The following is a 17,816-nucleotide window of genomic DNA, read 5'->3' on the forward strand; positions in this document are numbered from 1 at the left end:
CAGGTTCACTATCCTAAAATACTGATGTTGGCCTCAAGCACATTAGGTTGAAGGGATCCTGAAAGGAGCTGAGTTCTTCCTAATAGGTGCTGAGTTTGCTATGCTCCCTTAGACTGTGTTTCTCACGAGGATCCTCAACACTTTGCAGAACTGGACCATGTATGTTGCACTTGTGGATCCTAATATGATGTGCTTGTATAGTGATGAAAGCAGGTATTTCCCTTGGTCCTTATTTGTAACTGATATTACAGTGCATTAGACTGTGAGCTTTTTTGGGCAGGGACTATCTTTTGCTTTGTGTTTGTACAGCACCTAGCACAATGTGGTCCTGTTCCTAATTGGTGTCTTTTGGTGCTGCTGTAATACAAATAATAAATGATGCTGATAGTAGCCAAAGCTCATATGACAACTGGATGTTGATACGCTTGCAGGCAGCCTAAATTCTGAGAAGCAGAAAGCGTGACTCAAACTAGCAATGTAGAAGGTCTGTTGCAGACTGATAGACCTACATCCCACTTGAAGAGAAGAGAATGTGGGTTGGATTTTTTTTCAGTAACAATGGTTGCTGCTTCTTGCATTGTTTGTGATGCTTCACTCAGATATCACTTGGCACACACAGAAGTCTGAGTAAATCCATCTTCTTTAACAGAGGGTGCATTGAACTGCTTAGTAGCTTGCTGAACAAAATGGGATTGCCTTCACTAAGTGATCACAAGGGATCAATTCTTAAAATAAAAATCCTGTAAAACCCTATTTATAGAACGTAGGATTTTTTCCCAGACAAAAAAGATTTTGGAAAAATTAGGGGCTTTTCTAGATAAGTGATGCATTTCAAAGATGTAACTCAATTTCATTTGTAACTGTGGTTTTCAGCTAAGAGGGGATTTGATTAATGGAGGTTTTATTTTACTTAGACTGATTTTCAGAAGTTCTGAAAATCTCACAACTCTTTCCAAGGTCAGCACTCCAGCAAATCAGGCCCTTATTATGTTATGTTCTTTTCAGGTGTGTACTACAAATGATCTATTTTCCTTCTCAGCTCCTTTAGAAGTCAGCTTTCATTTCCAAAATTACTCTTTTTTGGAAAATGTTTGCAATCATTTTGTGCTATTAACCAAATAGTGACCAAACTTTAGGATTAGAATAGTAGACTTGTGTCACTTAGCAAGCAGTTTTCTGAGCGGTGATAAAGCCACAGAGACAGCAGAATGATCTGCAGGTGACGGTATTAAATGTAGCAGATTTTGCTCTTGTCTTTTTTTTTGGGGCAAGGGAAAGTAAATGTCACCCTGTAGTGTTGAGCATTTGGATGATAGTGTTGAGATTGGATGCTTTGTAGAGGATAAAGTAGAAGGGTTCAGCAGTAGGGATAAGACATTGGCTCACATTGGGGTACTTAAAGGGGGGGTTAACTAGCCAGTAGTTGGGAAGAGGGATGGAGATCATCTGGGGTAATGGAAAGGATAAGCAGCTAGTAGGGGGATAGAGGAGACGCTTGAGGGAAGGACCACTTATGGATGTGTGTGCCTTTCTTCAGGATACTCAGGGTTAAATCTGGTAGCAAATTCCATTCATTCATACGTATTTTTCCCAAAACAAATGCTTAACGTTATGTTTGAAAAACAGAATAAAAATGCCAGCAGTCCAGCTCTTATGAGCAACTCTACAATAACTAGCTGTTATGGTCATGTGATGTAGAGAGGAGGAAAAAGATTTTTTTGTTTGAAACTTAAAATGTATACTTACAAGCAGTGAATAAAAAAAATGAATGAAATACCCAAATTTCCACTTAAAATGGAGTGAGCCAAACTGTGTGCTGATGTACACCCTGTGAAATCCCATTAACTGCAGTGTGCTTTCACAGCATGTGGGCCCAGAATTTGTCTCCATTAAATTTAAGTACAATGAGCTAAATTTTCTCTCACACACATGCGCACACAAGTCGATCTGCACTTCTGAATGTCCAACTTCTGGTGCAGTTCCAGGCCTTGGATTTTCAGGTGCAAATCAGGCAGTTAGAACAGCACACCCACCTTTGTTTTTGGAGCTCAAAAGACATGCATTAGGATTTCTCTCGTATCAGTGCTTCTGTGTTTGGCAATTTCAGTATCTTTCTTGCTTCTATTAGCAGAAACCCTGAAATTTCGTCAGAACGTACAGTACAACCATATCTGATTGTTAGACAGAGCTCTCTAAATGCCTTCTTTTCTACTCTTTTCTTTTCTTCTTGAGCCTGCACAGTCACTGCAGCTGTGATATCAAGTAACTGAGACACTTCAAGGAGAAAACTGTAAAGCAGTAGAGTTAGGTTTCTTGCTCAGAATGCCTCATCTTGTAAGTGCAGATCATCCCCTTCTGCAGTAAAACCCGTGGCAGGGGACTCTACAGGTGGAAACCTCCACCTGCATTCCCCCATGAAGACTCTTACATGTATATATCAGAGGGGTGAGGGTGAGCAGTGAGTACTGCCTCAGTCCTGGTAGATTGGTAGGATGCCAGGGCCATCTGTGCAGAGGCCTGTGTGCTGGCTATGGACATCTACAGACCCATTCTATCCCAGAGTTCTCTGGCAGTGTCTCTCCAATGGAGCCAAGTTGGTAGGGACTCCCCTAGCTGGATATGGTAAGGGAAGTGTCACACAGACCCTACTCCCCTGCACAATAATGGGGGACAACTATGTCTCAAGGGTCCCCTCAGTGCATGGATCTCAGAGGGCAAACGTGGACCATTTGAAGAGTAGAAGGCTGTGATCTTGCATGTGAGAGATTTTAAAATCCAGCAAAACACTCTCTAGTGTGTCATTTGTGTGGAAGGCCCCATAGCACATCTTAAAATCCAAAATAGTAACAAGGTCCTCAGTTGAGGGGGAGTGGGTTTACTGGATCCTGCTGCAGAAGGTTGGCACATGCAAGTTGGCAGGCTGTTTCCTTCCAGAAGAGCACCTCTGTCTCCTCTTGGCCAGAGAAAAGGAGCATGCTTCCCTCTCTGCCTCTTGTCACTGGAGGTAAGAAACAATGATTAGTGTCAGACTGAGGCCCTCCCATTTAGAGGGGATTGCTCTCTTCCAACTGAGTCACACATCCACAGTGCACCATAGATCAGTAACCCAAGTATTGTTAACATTGAAGCATTTTTGACTGTGGTGATTCCATATCTTCAGTTTCTCAGACTTCTCAATCACTGATGTCCAAAGTCTGCATTCATGAGACCTTTTCCTTTGCATGCCATGTTCAGACAGTGAGGACTACTCTGAAATTAATATTGGTTTTCGTATAATGATAAATTACACAGGTGGATAGATTCTGTTTCACAAAACCAGTCCAGCCGTTGAAGACAAACCTTTCAGGTACAAAGGAGCTGAGCTGCAGTGTTTCTGTCTGTCTGCTTCTGGGTCATAGACATTTTGTTTAAAACGTAAATTTCTGTGTCGCTGGTTTTTGTTAGTTCTGGTAATGCCGACACTGGAGCAGTGTCACAGAGATGAAAATGTTTCAGTTTTTCCACAGCAGGAGTAATCTATTAATAATGAGGAAATAGAGAAGTCTGTTTTAAATAATTTAAGCACGTTTCAGGTACTGGCTGAACTTTAAAAGAAAGAAGGAAAAGTGACTATATTGATGTGATATTGTTAGTGCTTTCTTTTCTAAGCAAAGTCTTTAAAACTGCTTTTTGGAACCGATATGAGAAGTCAAGACTTCAGTGGGCAGCCTCTAGATATTATGAAGTCTTAAAATTATACAGCAAGCCCAGTAATAATGAACATTTTAATTGCAAAGGCAGAAAGCTTTATGCTGATTTATCAGCCATATAGGAGAAGGGAGATGTTTATCAATTATAGTGTTGGAAGACAAACACTCCCTAAAACAGATCAGGATAGTTCAATTATGGTGAATATTTGATTCAGTTTATAATGTGAATCATTTTTGTGTTTTTATTCAGTTTTTAAATTTATGGAAAGATAAAGGCAACTGTGAGTGATTTTTCTACACTGTAAGCTAGAGCACTGCCTGTGATGCTTACAGTTATGAAGAAAGTCTTCTGAAGACATGGACAAGAACTGAAGTAATTGCTTTAGGTTGACACATGATGTGCTGCAGTTGAAATTCAAATACAAGTTAAACTCAGGTTACAGAAAATCTCACATAATGAGAGAGAGCAAGTATTGAGCCAGTTTCCAGGAATTCTGCAATGCCAGTCTTTGGTGTGAAGTACCCAGTCCACTGGCCAGATCTGACCCTCTAATTGTATTTATTTGGTTTGCTGAACAGACACAGATTCTGTAGAATCTGAGATATAATTTTTAAAGGGAAGTTTCTAGCCTTTGTGGGTTGCAAAGAAAACCTTATAGATGTGAACGAGTGGAACCTGTGCATGCGGTGTTGTCGTAGTACTCTGCACAAGAACTCCTCTTCCGAGGCGGATTAAGGTCTCCTGGGACAGAGCAAGTTGGGGGGCCCCAGTGACAGAATTGTAGACCTGCCCCACCCCTTCCACCTACTGTCCCACCCCATTCTGCCCCTTCCCCCATTGCCTTGCCCCTGTTTATCCCATGGTCCTGCCCCCCACCCCACAATCTTGCCCTCCATTCGCTCCTTTCTACTCCCTCTTCCCGCACTGTGGCCCCAAGACTGGAGAAGTTCTATCCCCCTGCCATGGCCCTGGGGCCACAGCGAGGAGTGAGAGCTCCTCCAGCCCTGAGACTGTGACAGGATGCAAGATCTCCAGTCCCAGGGCTGCAGCGGGGGGGTCCGGACGCTGGGGCTTCTGGAAGGACTGGGGTCAGGGCGTTGGGGCTTCCCCTGCTCGCCCCGCAGCTCTTACCAGGACTGCAGCCTTCCACCACCCCATAGTGGATTTCTGCTGCGGTGCACATTTTTCCAGAGCCCCTCAATTGGCCAGGGCCCCAGGCCCATTGAATAATCCGCCCCTGTCCTTTTGAAATCAGTAGAGAAAGTTCTGCGTAGGGAGCATCTGCAGCGACAGGTGCAGCTACATTTATTTCATTGTGATTATTTCCACCAAACTTACTGGGGCTATTCTCAAAATTCTAGTCAAAATTATACCTGCAAATGTGTTTGTGCTATTAGTTTTTAGGAGTGTTCTGTGCAGGCAGTTGCACTTATTTGATAGGTTGTTATGGGCAGTTTTCAGCAAGGCCAGATTTCTGAAAATTTGGTTTGTCCTATATCTTTGTTTTAATGTCTAATCCTATGTGCCTGCTCCTTAGCACCTGGGAGAGGAGTCATTGAGAGTGCATCAAGCCGTGTGTATCTTTGAAAATGCAGCCATTATGTGAACATTCAGATAGGCATAGATGCCTTTTTTCTTTCCTTTTCCATTATTGTTTTTAAAACAAAGTTAAATGCAAAATACTCTTAATGCAAAAATATGAATAAAAATTCAAACGGATGAAAGTCAGGAAACACAGAATGCTGATTCCTGTGCCTGCCGTAACTTAGCCATATAGCACATACTGTACTATTTTATTACCAACTATCAGGGGGTAGCTGTGTTAGTCTGGATCTGTAAAAAGCAACAAAGAGTCCTGTGGCACCTTATAGACTAACAGAAGTATTGGATTGTAAGCTTTCCTGGGTGAATACCCACTTCGTCAGATGCATGTGGTGGAAATTTCCAGAGGCAGTTATAAATATGCAAGCAAGAATCCTGTGTTCCTATTGCAATATACAAAAACCTGTAGGAGAACACTTCAATCTCCCTGGACACACAATAGCAAATTTAAAGGTAGCCATCCTGCAGCAAAAAAACTTTAGGACCAGACTCCAAAGAGAAACTGCTGAACTTCAGTTCATTTGCAAATTTGACACCATCAGCTCAGGATTAAACAAAGACTGTGAATGGCTTGCCAACTACAAAAGCAGTTCCTCCTCCCTCTGTGTTCACACCTCAACTGCTAGAGGAGGGCCTCATCCTCCCTGATTGAACTAACCTCATTATCTCTAGACTGATTCTTGCCTGCATATTTATACCTGCCTCTGGCAATTTCCACCACATGTGTCAGACGAAGTGAGTATTCATCCACGAAAGCTCATGCTCCAATACTTCTGTTAGTCTGTAAGGAGCCACAGGACTCTTTGTCACTTATTTTATTATTGTTACTGATATTTAAAATGCAATACTATAAATGTACAGAGTACACACAGAGTACACGTTGCCTGCCCCAAAGACAGTATTTATGTAGGTATAAAAATCTACAACATGCATTGTAATACAAGAGTACTTCTCCACAAGGGGCCAGAGCGACCATTGCTGAATAGGCTCAAACCTTGCATTTCCTGATGTATGACTGTTTAAAATTCAGTAATAATGTATTAACATGGTTTGGGGATTTAATGAATGTAAACAGCCAATGTAATTATCTCTGAAGATTTCCGAAGAGGTATGCACTTGGAGCTGGAGTCAAGGGACCTTTCTTGTAATATCCTGGGTTGGATTTATTGGATGATAAATTATTTCCTGGAGAAACTTGCAACATATATAAGTAAATTATACAGCTCAATACACGTGAATATGTATGTTAGTGTTGTTGTTTTAGCTGTCTTTTAACAATATCGTTACCTTAACATAGTAAAACAAAACCATCTAAAATGCATGCTGTGGATGAGTGATGGAATAAGGAACTTTTCACCTATAGGTTTCAGTCTCCAATCCAGTCCTGATAGGAAGTTTTCACCATCTAACAGCTGTATCCTGTTCTGTGTGATATTTAATTAATGGTTTTAGTGTAGTTTTTAATGGGCAGGCTACAAATCACAGTGGAGATTAACTGACCCCTTGTTGGCAGTATCAGCAAAGAGACTCACATTTGCCCAGATCACAGTATTAGACTGAACTGTTCTGACTGTATTGGGGGAAGAAGGGGAGCTGATGTCTCTGATTACCATTTTCCATATTAATCCTCGTATTCCACATACTTGTAACTTTCCAAAGTGTTCATATTTTGGACTGAAATTTTCATGATTTATATGATTACTGTTTGCCCAAAAGGGATTCTTCTTGTTTTGGGAAAGTTCACGCAAAATCTCTTCAGCTGTTTTATGTTAGTGAAAAGAGAAGTGAAAAACTACACTTTTCTCACTGTAAAATCAACATTATTTTTAAGTTACGACAGCGCCCAATGATTTGACACAAAATGTATATTGTAAAATGTTACAGGATGCACAGCACAACGGAGTTAATATTGCTGTTGGTACCCTATTTATTTTTTGTATAGCACTCAACTGTACTAGGTGCTTTACAGAACAAATAAGAGGAAAAGTTCCTGCCCCAAAGTTCTTCCAGAGGTTGAGGAAGGACCAGGGTTACAATAATAAGGTCATATGGTTACCCCTCTGATACATATTTTTAGTGTTCTGTTCAGGGTGTTGGGGTGAGAGAGAAAAATTACTAATTTACTGCTCGTAGGCAATATGGCAGAAGAGAGGCTACGTCCAGACTACCCGCCGTATCGGCGGGTTAAAATCGATTGCTTGGGGATCGATATATCGCGTCTAATCTAGACGCGATATATTGATCCCTGAGCGCGCTTATATTGATTCCGGAACTCCATCAACCCCAACGGAGTTCCGGAATCGACAGGGAGAGCCGCGAACATGGATCCCGCGCGGTGTGGATGGGTGAGTAATCCGATCTTAGATATTCGACTTCAGCTACGTTATTCACGTAGCTGAAGTTGCGTATCTAAGATCAATTTCCCTCCCCCGTACTATGGACCAGCCCTGAGTGAGTTTTTTTTAGAGATTCAAAGGCCTAATCCAAAAACCATAAGTGCGAAGAAAATGCAAGCTGAGACCTGGCACTACTGAATTTTGCTTTGATCAAATATTTGTGGATCCCCTACCCCCCAAACCTGTGTGTGACAGTGCCAACAAGCTGTTTATGCAATCTCTAGATATACTGCTGCTAAGAATGGATATACAACACTACTTTTCTAAAACAAGAGCAGTTCGCTGTGACAAAAGAAGCTTTAGTATTCCTGATCTATGTCTTTACGGGATATTCAGTTACCTAGCAGGTTAAGCTGGATAGGTATGACACAATGCAGTGCTGTCGCATCTCCTATTACCAGTTTCATTATTAAATCCAAGCACAAAATAACAGTGAAGCACTAGCTTATTCTCAGGTTGTAAGTGGAGGATGCTTTAGTTATAGCTGGACAACACCAAAAGCTTAAATGGAGAATTTCTGGATGTACCAGGCTGAATATCGTAGAAGACAGGTAGGTGGAAAAGGAAGGAAGAGAAGTGGGAATGCTGCTATTTTTTTTCCTATTACTCCCTTTTATACAGCTATTCACAATTGTAATGAACATTAACGTTGATACAATAGATGAGTGTAGATAACATATAGTTTGACTCGCCAGAGTTTGGTTCAGACTTCTCAACTACTTTAAAGATTATAAGAGCAGTTCTAGCACACATTCTTTTAAAATGTTATGCTATAAATGATATCACTTGGAAGAAACTGAGCAAACTGCCCTTCCTGCTATTTCTTATTGAATCTCTCTTTTTTTGTCCTAGCATATGAGCTACCTATATATTGTAAGCTGCACTCCGTATTGTGCATTGTACCTTGTCCTTTGTGATGCTAAATAAGCCAAATATGTACGAGTCCCTCCTAGACTAAACTTGCCTTTACCTCTCTATACAGGAGCTGTTTTGGGATAGCTAACGTTGCATACAGTATAGCAAGCTGTATATTGCATGTAGTCCAATCTACTAATAAATTGCTTTAGTGTTTCCAGTCAGACTGCAGTCATCATCATAGAAAAAAAAATCTTACAGCAAGAATGCAAACATTCCAAATAGAAGGCATTTATATGGTCTTTAATAGAGGAATACTTCCAATACTACTTAGATATGCGTAGTATAATATGCGTTCACCCATACGTATTTGTATGCTGATAACTACTGGAGCAACAATGCAAAAAATTTTAAAATGTCTGAATTCCTAAATGTGGATGATACACTAACGACTAGGCTTATTTATTTATTTTTAATTGAGCTTACCTTGACAGCATTTTAAAGAACTATTTTGGGGACAACATTCAGTGCTTAATATGCTCTAAGTGACTTTGTTTCATTTGTTTGTTTTTGTTTTAAGACTCAATCCTACATTATTTGCTCACACAAAACTCCTACTGGCATCATTGTTAGCTTGACAGCATTGCACACCTGTTATGTTATTTTAACACATATAAAAACAGAAATAGTAATGTTCAATTAGAAAAACAGGAATGGAAAAACAACACAGCTGGGTTTAAATTGCTAGTGGAACTGTAACTTTTGCATTTGCTGACTTAGTGTATGACTCTTAACTATATTACTCTCTCCCCATGTCACTTGTCTGAATGTTGGGGAGCTTTCTTGGGCAGGGAAAACTTCCCCACCTCAAACCGTGGTAGCAGAGTTGCATAGCCGAGAGTACTTCAGCCTGAAGGCTCAAGTATCTTCCACAGCTCTTGGTGTCCATTTTTACAAAGACTCTGCACCTGTTCTTAATCTCTGTCTCCCACTTCTTAGTCCACACTTTTAACTCAAAAATAAAAGCAAAACAAAACAAAAATAAATAAATTAAAAGTTCGTACTGTACAATCAACTTTCTGGAGCAAGATCTATTGGATGTGAAGTCAAGGATTTCTGGCTTACCTAGCAGCAGAGTTGGCAGTTTTCTGGGAGAAACTAATTTAGGACAGGGTGCTGGTAAATACCATCTTTAAACCCAGTTAAAACTGGGAAATGGGGGAAATTAATTGCATCCATGTCCAGCAAATTAGCATAGAATGAATCTTTTCAAACTTTGGTTATATCCATTCAGAACTGTGGAATAGGCTTGGTCTATCCACTACATCAAAGTTGGTCTTCTGCATAGGCAAATGGACCTGGACTAATTGTCTGCAACTCTGCTTGCTTCTGATTGTTTAATGCTTCAAGTCTACAATGAATTATTGTCATTTTTATACAATCGGATGTTTGAATTTTGTTTATATAATATTAAAAACTGAAATTAATCATGACATGTATAACAACTTTGCGAAAATATCCAACCAAAATGTACACAAACATTCCAGTGTTAAGTATTATAATTTCATATATAAGTATTACACCCACTGCAGTTTTACTTCAATTTAGGGTTGTTCAAATAAAATCTATGAATCTACTGCTTTATGTAACCACAATTTGAATATATAACTAAAACTAAGTGTAATGTGGTGTGCATTAATTAAACATTTTTTAAAATAGAAAATGCCTTTAAACTGGGACTAGCTAGATTTTCACGGAATGGTGAAAACCATGATTTGACCTGGTAAATACTGCCTTTGGTAAATACCATCCCATCCCTACCTAGTGAAGATCTTAATAAAGGAGTGTGTTTAGTTAGTGGTTCATGGTACTTTATTGATCACCTGTGAGGGGAAACTAGCAGAAGCTGATTTTTATACCACAATATTTGGTAGGACCTCTAATTCTGTCCTCATATTGGGTGTGTGTATATGATTTGAATTAATGATATTAGGAGTTTGTGTGTGTGTGTGTGTGAGAGAGAGAGAGAGAGAAGAGATTAGACCTTGTAGCCTAGGATCTGCATGAGTACCCTTGAGTTGTTCTTAAGGCTAATTTGAAAAGAAGAAATGTCGTAAGTACCTACTGCTTGTGTAAGAACTACCTTTTCAAAACATAGTTCTGGAAAACAAGTTTCGTCTCATTTGGAGGCAAAGGGAATCAATTCAAGTTCCTCTGCAGAGTCCAACTGGAGAATTGCTAACATAGTTTCTATCTTTAAGATAGGGGAAAAAAGTGATCCGGGCAACTACAGGCCTGTCACTTTGACATCTGTAGTATGTAAGGTCTTGGAAAAAAATTTGAAGGAAAAAGTAGTCAAGGACATTGAGGCCAATGGTAATTGGGACAAAATACAACATGGTTTTACAAAAGGTAGATCGTGCCAAACCAGCCTGATCTCCTTCTTTGAGAAGGTAACAGACTTTTTATACAAAGGAAATGCAGTGGATCTAATCTACCTCGATTTCAGTAAGGCATTTGATAAGGTTCCACATGGGGAATTATTAGCTAAATTGGAAAAGATGGAGATCAATATGAAAATTGAAAGGTGGATAAGGAACTGGTTAAAGAGGAGACTACAACGGGTCACACTGAAAGGTGAATTGTCAGGCTGGAGGGAGGTTGCTTGTGGAGTTCCTCAGGGATCAATTTGGGGACCAATCATATTTAACCTTTTTATTACTGACCTTGGCACAAAAAGTGGGAATGTGCTAATAAAGTTTGCGGATGACATAAAGCTGGGAGGTATTGCCAGTACAGAGAAGGACCGGGATATCATACAGGAAGATCTGGATGACCTTGTAAACTGGAGTAATAGTAATAGGATGAAATTTAATAGTGAAAAGTGCAAGATTGTGCATTTAGGGATTAATAACAAGAACTATTGTTATAAGCTGGGGAGGCATCAGTTGGAAGTAACAGAGGAGGAGAAGGACCTCGGAGTATTGGTTGATCACAGGATGACTATGAGCTGCCAATTTGATATGGCTGTGAAAAAAACTAATGCGGTCTGGGGATGCATCAGGCGAGGTATTTCCAGTAGAGATAAGGTGGTGTTGTACCATTATGCAAGGTACTGGTGAGATCTTAACCAGAATATTGTGTGCAGTTCTGGTCTCCCATGTTTAAGAAGTATGAATTCAAACTGGAACAGGTTCAGAGAAGGGCTACTAAGATGATCCCAGAAATGGAAAACCTGTCATATGAAAGGAGCCTCAAAGAGCTTGGCTTGTTTAGCCTAACCAAAAGAAGACTCAGAGGAGATATGATTGCTCTCTATAAATATTTCAGAGGAATAAAATACCAGGGAGGGAGAGGAATTATTTAAGCTCAGTACCAATGTGAACACAAAAACAGATGGATATAAACTGGCTATCAGGAAGTTTAGACTTGAAATTAGATGAAGGTTTCTAACCATCAGAGGAATGAAGTTCTGGAACAGCCTTCCAAGGGGAGTAGTGGGGGCAAAAGACATATCTGGCTTCAAGACTAAGCTTGATAAGTTTATGGAGGGGATGGTATAATGGGATAGCCTAATTTTGGCAATTAATTCGTCTTTTACTACTAGCGGTAAATATGCTGAATGGCTTGTGATGGGATGTTAGATGGGATGGGATCTGAGTTACTACAGAGAATTCTTTCCTGTGTGTCTGGCTGGTGAGTCTTACCTACATGCTCAGGGTTTAGCTGATCGCCATATTTGGGGTCGGGAAGGAATTTTCCTCCAGGGCAGATTAACAGAAGCCCTGCAGGGTTTTCACCTTCCTCTGCAGCATGGGACACGGGTCACTTGCTGGAAGATTCTCTGCACCTTGAAGTCTTTAAACCATGATTTGAGGACTTCAATGGCTCAGACACAGGTTTGATACAGGAGTGGGTGGGTGAGATTCTGTGGCCTGCATTGTGCAGGAGTTCAGACTAGATAATCATAATGGTCCCTTCTGACCTTAAAGTCTGATTCTATGACAGTACATCTGAAATAAGGATTCCAGTGAAAAGAGACGTGTTCGTCAGAGATATGGCTGCCCCTAAGCGGACCATAGCCATGTCACAATGTAATGACATTGGTTGGCCAAAGAAGAAGCAAGCAGCACGGGGGTGTGTGTGTGTTTTTTTAAGTTAGGAAACTAGTGATCAAATGTGTTAAATATCTGGTGTTGCCTGCTCAAGGTGGAAAACTTGAGTGGGCTGATAAAGTTATGTAAGGATCAAAACGTATGTGTTAGAGGAGACTGTGTAAGATTCCAATGTTTGCTCAGAACCCAACAACACCATTGTACCTGTGAAAACTTATTTTGTAAGTACATCGAAAGGTGATTTTGAAATTGGGGCTCTATGGGTCAAATTTTTGCTCACTTACAACTTATACAATTCCATTGTAATCAATCCCATTGTTTTCACCCCTTGTATTTCTAGTATAGTAGTTGTCCTAAAATCCTTTCCAGTTTTGCCTTAGAGAACTAGATATGGCTTCCTCAGTATCAGCAGTGCTCCCTATTACTCCTTTTTAGGTAGGATAATGGTTTCCAAACCATGGTCCACAGAGAGCTGGTTGATCACATCATGTTGGTTCTCTTTGCTATTCTCTTCAGCTGCATCACATTGAAAAGAGTTAAAATACAACAACTGGTTACCTAATATTACTTTCCCACGTAAGCAGTTGCAGTTGGTGGTTGGCACATGCCGGTTACATGACCATAACTGAGAGCAAGAAGAAGGTGGTCCAAGAGACAGTTTCTCCATTAAAGTCGGATCCACAATGTGAAAAAGAAATAGAAAACTTGTAGTTTAGAGAATACTACAAATATTGAGGTAACGTTTTGGGGCAGAGACAGTTTCTTCCGGTGTTTGTATGTGCCTAGCACTATGGGGTCTTGGTCTGTGGCTGGGGCTCCTAGGTGCTGTCACAATACAAATAATAAATAGATGTTATCGTTATTATTATTTATTTGTTAAGGCTGTGAAGCGATTAAAAAAATCACATGATTAATCGTTAATGATAGAATACCATTGATTTAAATATTTTTGGATGTTTTCTACACTTTCAAATATATTAATTTCAATTACAACACAGAATACAAAGTGTACAGTGCTCACTTTATATTTATTTTTATTACAAATATTTGTGCTGTAAAAAACAAATAGTATTTTTCAAATCACCTCATACAAGTACTGTAGTGCAATTTCTATCATGAAAGTTGAAGTTACAAATGTAGAATTATGTACAAAAAAATAAATGCATTAAAAATAAAACAATGTAAAACTTTCAGAGTGGATTTGATTAAATCAAATTGATTTAAATCGCGATTTAAATCATTAGTCAGGAAGACTCCATCGTGGATTTCTATATAAAAATGCATTCTGGTTGGTTGTTTTAACCTTAATACACATTCTTCACAACTCGGAGATAGATGTAGGTTTCATTTTTCGAAGGTACACACTATATATTTTTAAATGATTTATTTTGAAAACTTTTTAGATTAGTTTTACAGCTGTATCAGAAAATGAATGATTGTTTAGTTATTTCATTTACCAAAGGTAATTGAAGCAGATATTTTGAAGTCATAGGGAGGTGAACTATTTCCAAATCAACAGGTTAATCATTAATATTTGGAGGATTTTCTTGCCATCCTGTATTAAGAGGGGAACGTCACCAGACAAACATTTATTCATTCAACTAAAACCACATCGTGTAGTCTTTTTTTTTCTTCAACAGCAAACATAACAAAACAAAACATATGAATTTGAATTTAGTTAAACTTTCAAGTTTTTTAAAATCAGGTTTGTTTTTGTTAAAATTGTTTTTAACTAAAATGGTTAAATGAAATTTAAATATATAAATAAGTAAATCGACAATGTCAGCCAGGTCAACATAAGAAACTTAAAAGATTGGCTTCTGCCACTAACTCAGTCGTCTTCACCTTCATTTTCCTGTTTGTTCATAATCTGGAGAAGAAAAACAAACTTTCCTGCTTTTTTTAGGTCCCAAACGATTTCTCAATTTGGAATAAATTAGTCCAAAGGAAGAAAATATTCTTTCTACGCTGGCAGAAGAAGCTACTGCTGTTAAAAGTGAGATTATCACTTCAACAGTCTCTGAATCCAAGTGTTTAAGTGACTTCCACCAGTTCACTGGTGTGACTTTCTTTAAAACATCATCAGCAAACACATATTTCTTGAATGGTTCTTATTCCCAAACTGGGTCTCTTTTACAGCCTGCTGCCATTGTAGGTTTTTCCTTCCAGTGAGAGAATAGTATGGTAGATCTCAAATCAATGAAGGCTACACTCAGAAAGACCTCAAGACTTCTGGAATATGCTGCTCAGACAGTTTCACTTTTGTTTCTACTGCCTGTCCCTCCCTTCTCACATTTATCTCCAGATTTTTCTCCTTGTCCAGATCTATTCTGCCCCCAACAATCTTCTATTCATTGAACTTTTTAAAACTTTGCACGTTAGAGAGAGGTAAGGGACTGACTCTGTGTACACAGATTTGCAGAGGGATAGGGTTGCAGAGGGATGCACAGGGTTGAGCTCTGTTACTTCTCATTTCTATATATTTATTTAAAAACATTTTTACTGTTGACAAGCATGTTATCTCTGGAGAGACAATTCCAGTTTGAGAACTGCAGAACTAAGCATCTCTGATGGTGTCTTCTAGACTGAGCACTGAGTCCAATTGGGTAGATAGAAAGATTAACCTAAATAATCTATGCAGAAGATTGGAATTTATTTACAAAACTTTTCTTAAACATTACATGAATATTATCTCATACTATAGAATTAGAATTTATAATCCCTATTCCATGATGATATCTTTCAGCCAGGATGTATCTTAATTAAAATGATCTTTAGATAGGTTTTTTTCCTCAACAAGCATTTTATCAAAAAAATCCGATTTAAATTAAAAAATACCCTTTTTTATGTTTTTAAAAAATCATTGATTTTTATCCACCCTGAAAACTTTAGGGCCTACAAGTCCACTCAGTTCTACTTCTTGTTCAGCCAGACAAACAAGTTTGTTCTTGTTCAGCCACTCAGACAAACAAGTTTGTTTACATTTTCAGGAAAAAATGCTTTTTTTAATCGTGATTAATTTTTTTTAGTTAATCATGTGAGAACTGTGATTGACAGCCCTATTTATTATTAATTATTTTATTTAATTTCTTAAGGCAGTTGAAAAATGGTTAGAAGCAACCATGGCAGCCTGCTTCTGTTCAGTTTAGGCCAACCCTTCTAGAAAATCGCTCCTGAGCAATTGTACGTACACCTGCTTTTTAAAGAGGCAGATTAGGACTCAGTATCTGACTCAAGTTTGCCACTTGTCAGTTCAAGATGAATAATCTTACTAAAGTTGCATCCCCACTTTCCGATCATGCTCTCAGGGTTTCTTCACTCATCTCTCTCATAACAATTTCCATCTTGACTTCATGCTTTTTGTCTTTGTTTTTTTTTCTTTCAAACTATTAGGCTGAATCGTTTGCAACCTTCAATAAGCAAATAGGGTAATTTGTTTGAATACACTACTTGTGTGGGGAGATGTGCTGTAATTGCAACGTAATTGAATGGCTGGCAAGAAAAATCAAATGCAAGTCACAAACGTTCATGCCAAACATCCTAATTTCCCCTTCCCTTCAGCTTCCAAAATCATGTTTTCATGTCCTGCTTTTTTGGGGAATGTTATTTACCCCGGATTTAATTTTAGTTAAATTTTCAACTTTTTTAGTTTATGTACAAATAAAACATTTAGTTCTCCCCATAAATATGTAACTTGAGATAAAAAAAACCTGGAATATTGAGAGTTCTGCAGGTTCATTACCATACAAAACACGGGCTGTAACCATGTAAACCGTGTTCGGTTGCTCTGTTATGTTTTTCATCTTTAATTCCTTATTCCCACTTCCAGATAAAACCGAGTGAGATTTCTACAGTGGTCACTCAGGTTTTTATTTAATTTTCTTTTCTTACCATATCTAGTCTCCATCTCCTGATTCCTCTTCACCCCGTGGTGCTGAATCGTCAAGTAGGCAACATCACCAAGATGTCTGTGGTACAGCAGAACCTTCCACTAATAAAGAGGTAGAGTGCAATCTTTGTAAGATACACAGTCCTGTTCCACTTATTGCTCATGTCTTTATATCTTCTTCCTCCTCCTTGGATAGGAAAAAAACAAAACTGGCATAAGTTATCTTTATAGTCTCCCTTGTGTTTTGTGTCTCTGGTTGAAACCCTAATTTAACACTGCTATTTCTGATGGCATTTTTTTTTTTCTGAAGTGATGTTTGTGTAACAGGCTTAGGAGAGTTCATTTATTTAAGAGCAGCCAGTATCCCTTCTGTACTGGGGCAAGAGGAGGCAACATTTTCTTTTCCCTCTCTTTGCAGAATGTCTTGCTACAAAGGAGGTTGCATTTCTTACGCCACGTCTACACGAGCACTTATATCAGCAAAACTTTTGTCACTCATGGGGTGTGAAAAAGACACACCTCGTAGCGACATAAACTTTGCCAGCATAAGTGCTCATGTGCACAGGGCTATGTTGGCGGGAGACATAGCTCCTGCCGACACAGCTACTGCTGCTCATTGAGCTGGTTTTATTATGTTGACAGGAGAGCTCTCCCGTCGGCATATCACAGCTACAGGAATGATCTTACAGCAGTGTATTGGTACAGCTGTGCCTCTACAAGCTTGTAAGTGTAGACATGGTCTTAGTCAGGATGATAGGCCTCCCAAAATAAATAAATATTAATACAGCACTCTTCAGGTTAGTGTTGTCCACTGTTTTATCAGCAGAGAAATAGAATCGTTGAAGTGTGAAGTGAGAGAAAATCAGTGGAGTGAATGCTCATGTACTTCATTGTGGGATTAGGGTTATGCATACCAACATCTTGTAATCCTTGGCTTCTCCAGTATTCTTGTCACAAACATATGTAATAGCAACACATATTGCAGTGCACCATATTACCCTACATACTTTGACATAGAAATTGCCTTTAACAAATTTCCTCATACAGGCTTATTTCTAAATGTAACTAAATGATGAGTACACCTCTACCCCGATATAATACTGTCCTCGGAAGCCAAAAAATCTTACTGCCTTATAGGTGAAACCGCATTATATCGAACTTGTTTTGATCCGCTGGAGTGCCTAGCGCTCCCCCCCCCCGCACCCCCCAAGCACTGCTTTACCACATTATATCTGAATTCGTGTTATATCGGGTTGCGTTATATTGTGG

General features: G+C 39.1%; 1 protein-coding gene across 2 annotated transcripts in view; it reads left to right on the forward strand.

Annotated features, from left to right (window-relative positions):
- The window catches only part of APBA1 (amyloid beta precursor protein binding family A member 1), a 151,853-nt gene that overhangs the window by 98,615 nt on the left and 35,422 nt on the right, over positions 1-17,816 (forward strand). For both annotated transcript variants that reach the window (XM_030567372.1, XM_030567373.1), the window contains exon 3: positions 16,559-16,660. In XM_030567372.1, coding sequence (XP_030423232.1) covers positions 16,559-16,660 — 102 coding nt within the window. The remainder of the gene's footprint in view (positions 1-16,558; positions 16,661-17,816) is intronic.

This window comes from Gopherus evgoodei, chromosome 6, assembly GCF_007399415.2.
Source record: "Gopherus evgoodei ecotype Sinaloan lineage chromosome 6, rGopEvg1_v1.p, whole genome shotgun sequence".
In the NCBI taxonomy this organism is placed as follows: domain Eukaryota; kingdom Metazoa; phylum Chordata; order Testudines; family Testudinidae; genus Gopherus; species Gopherus evgoodei.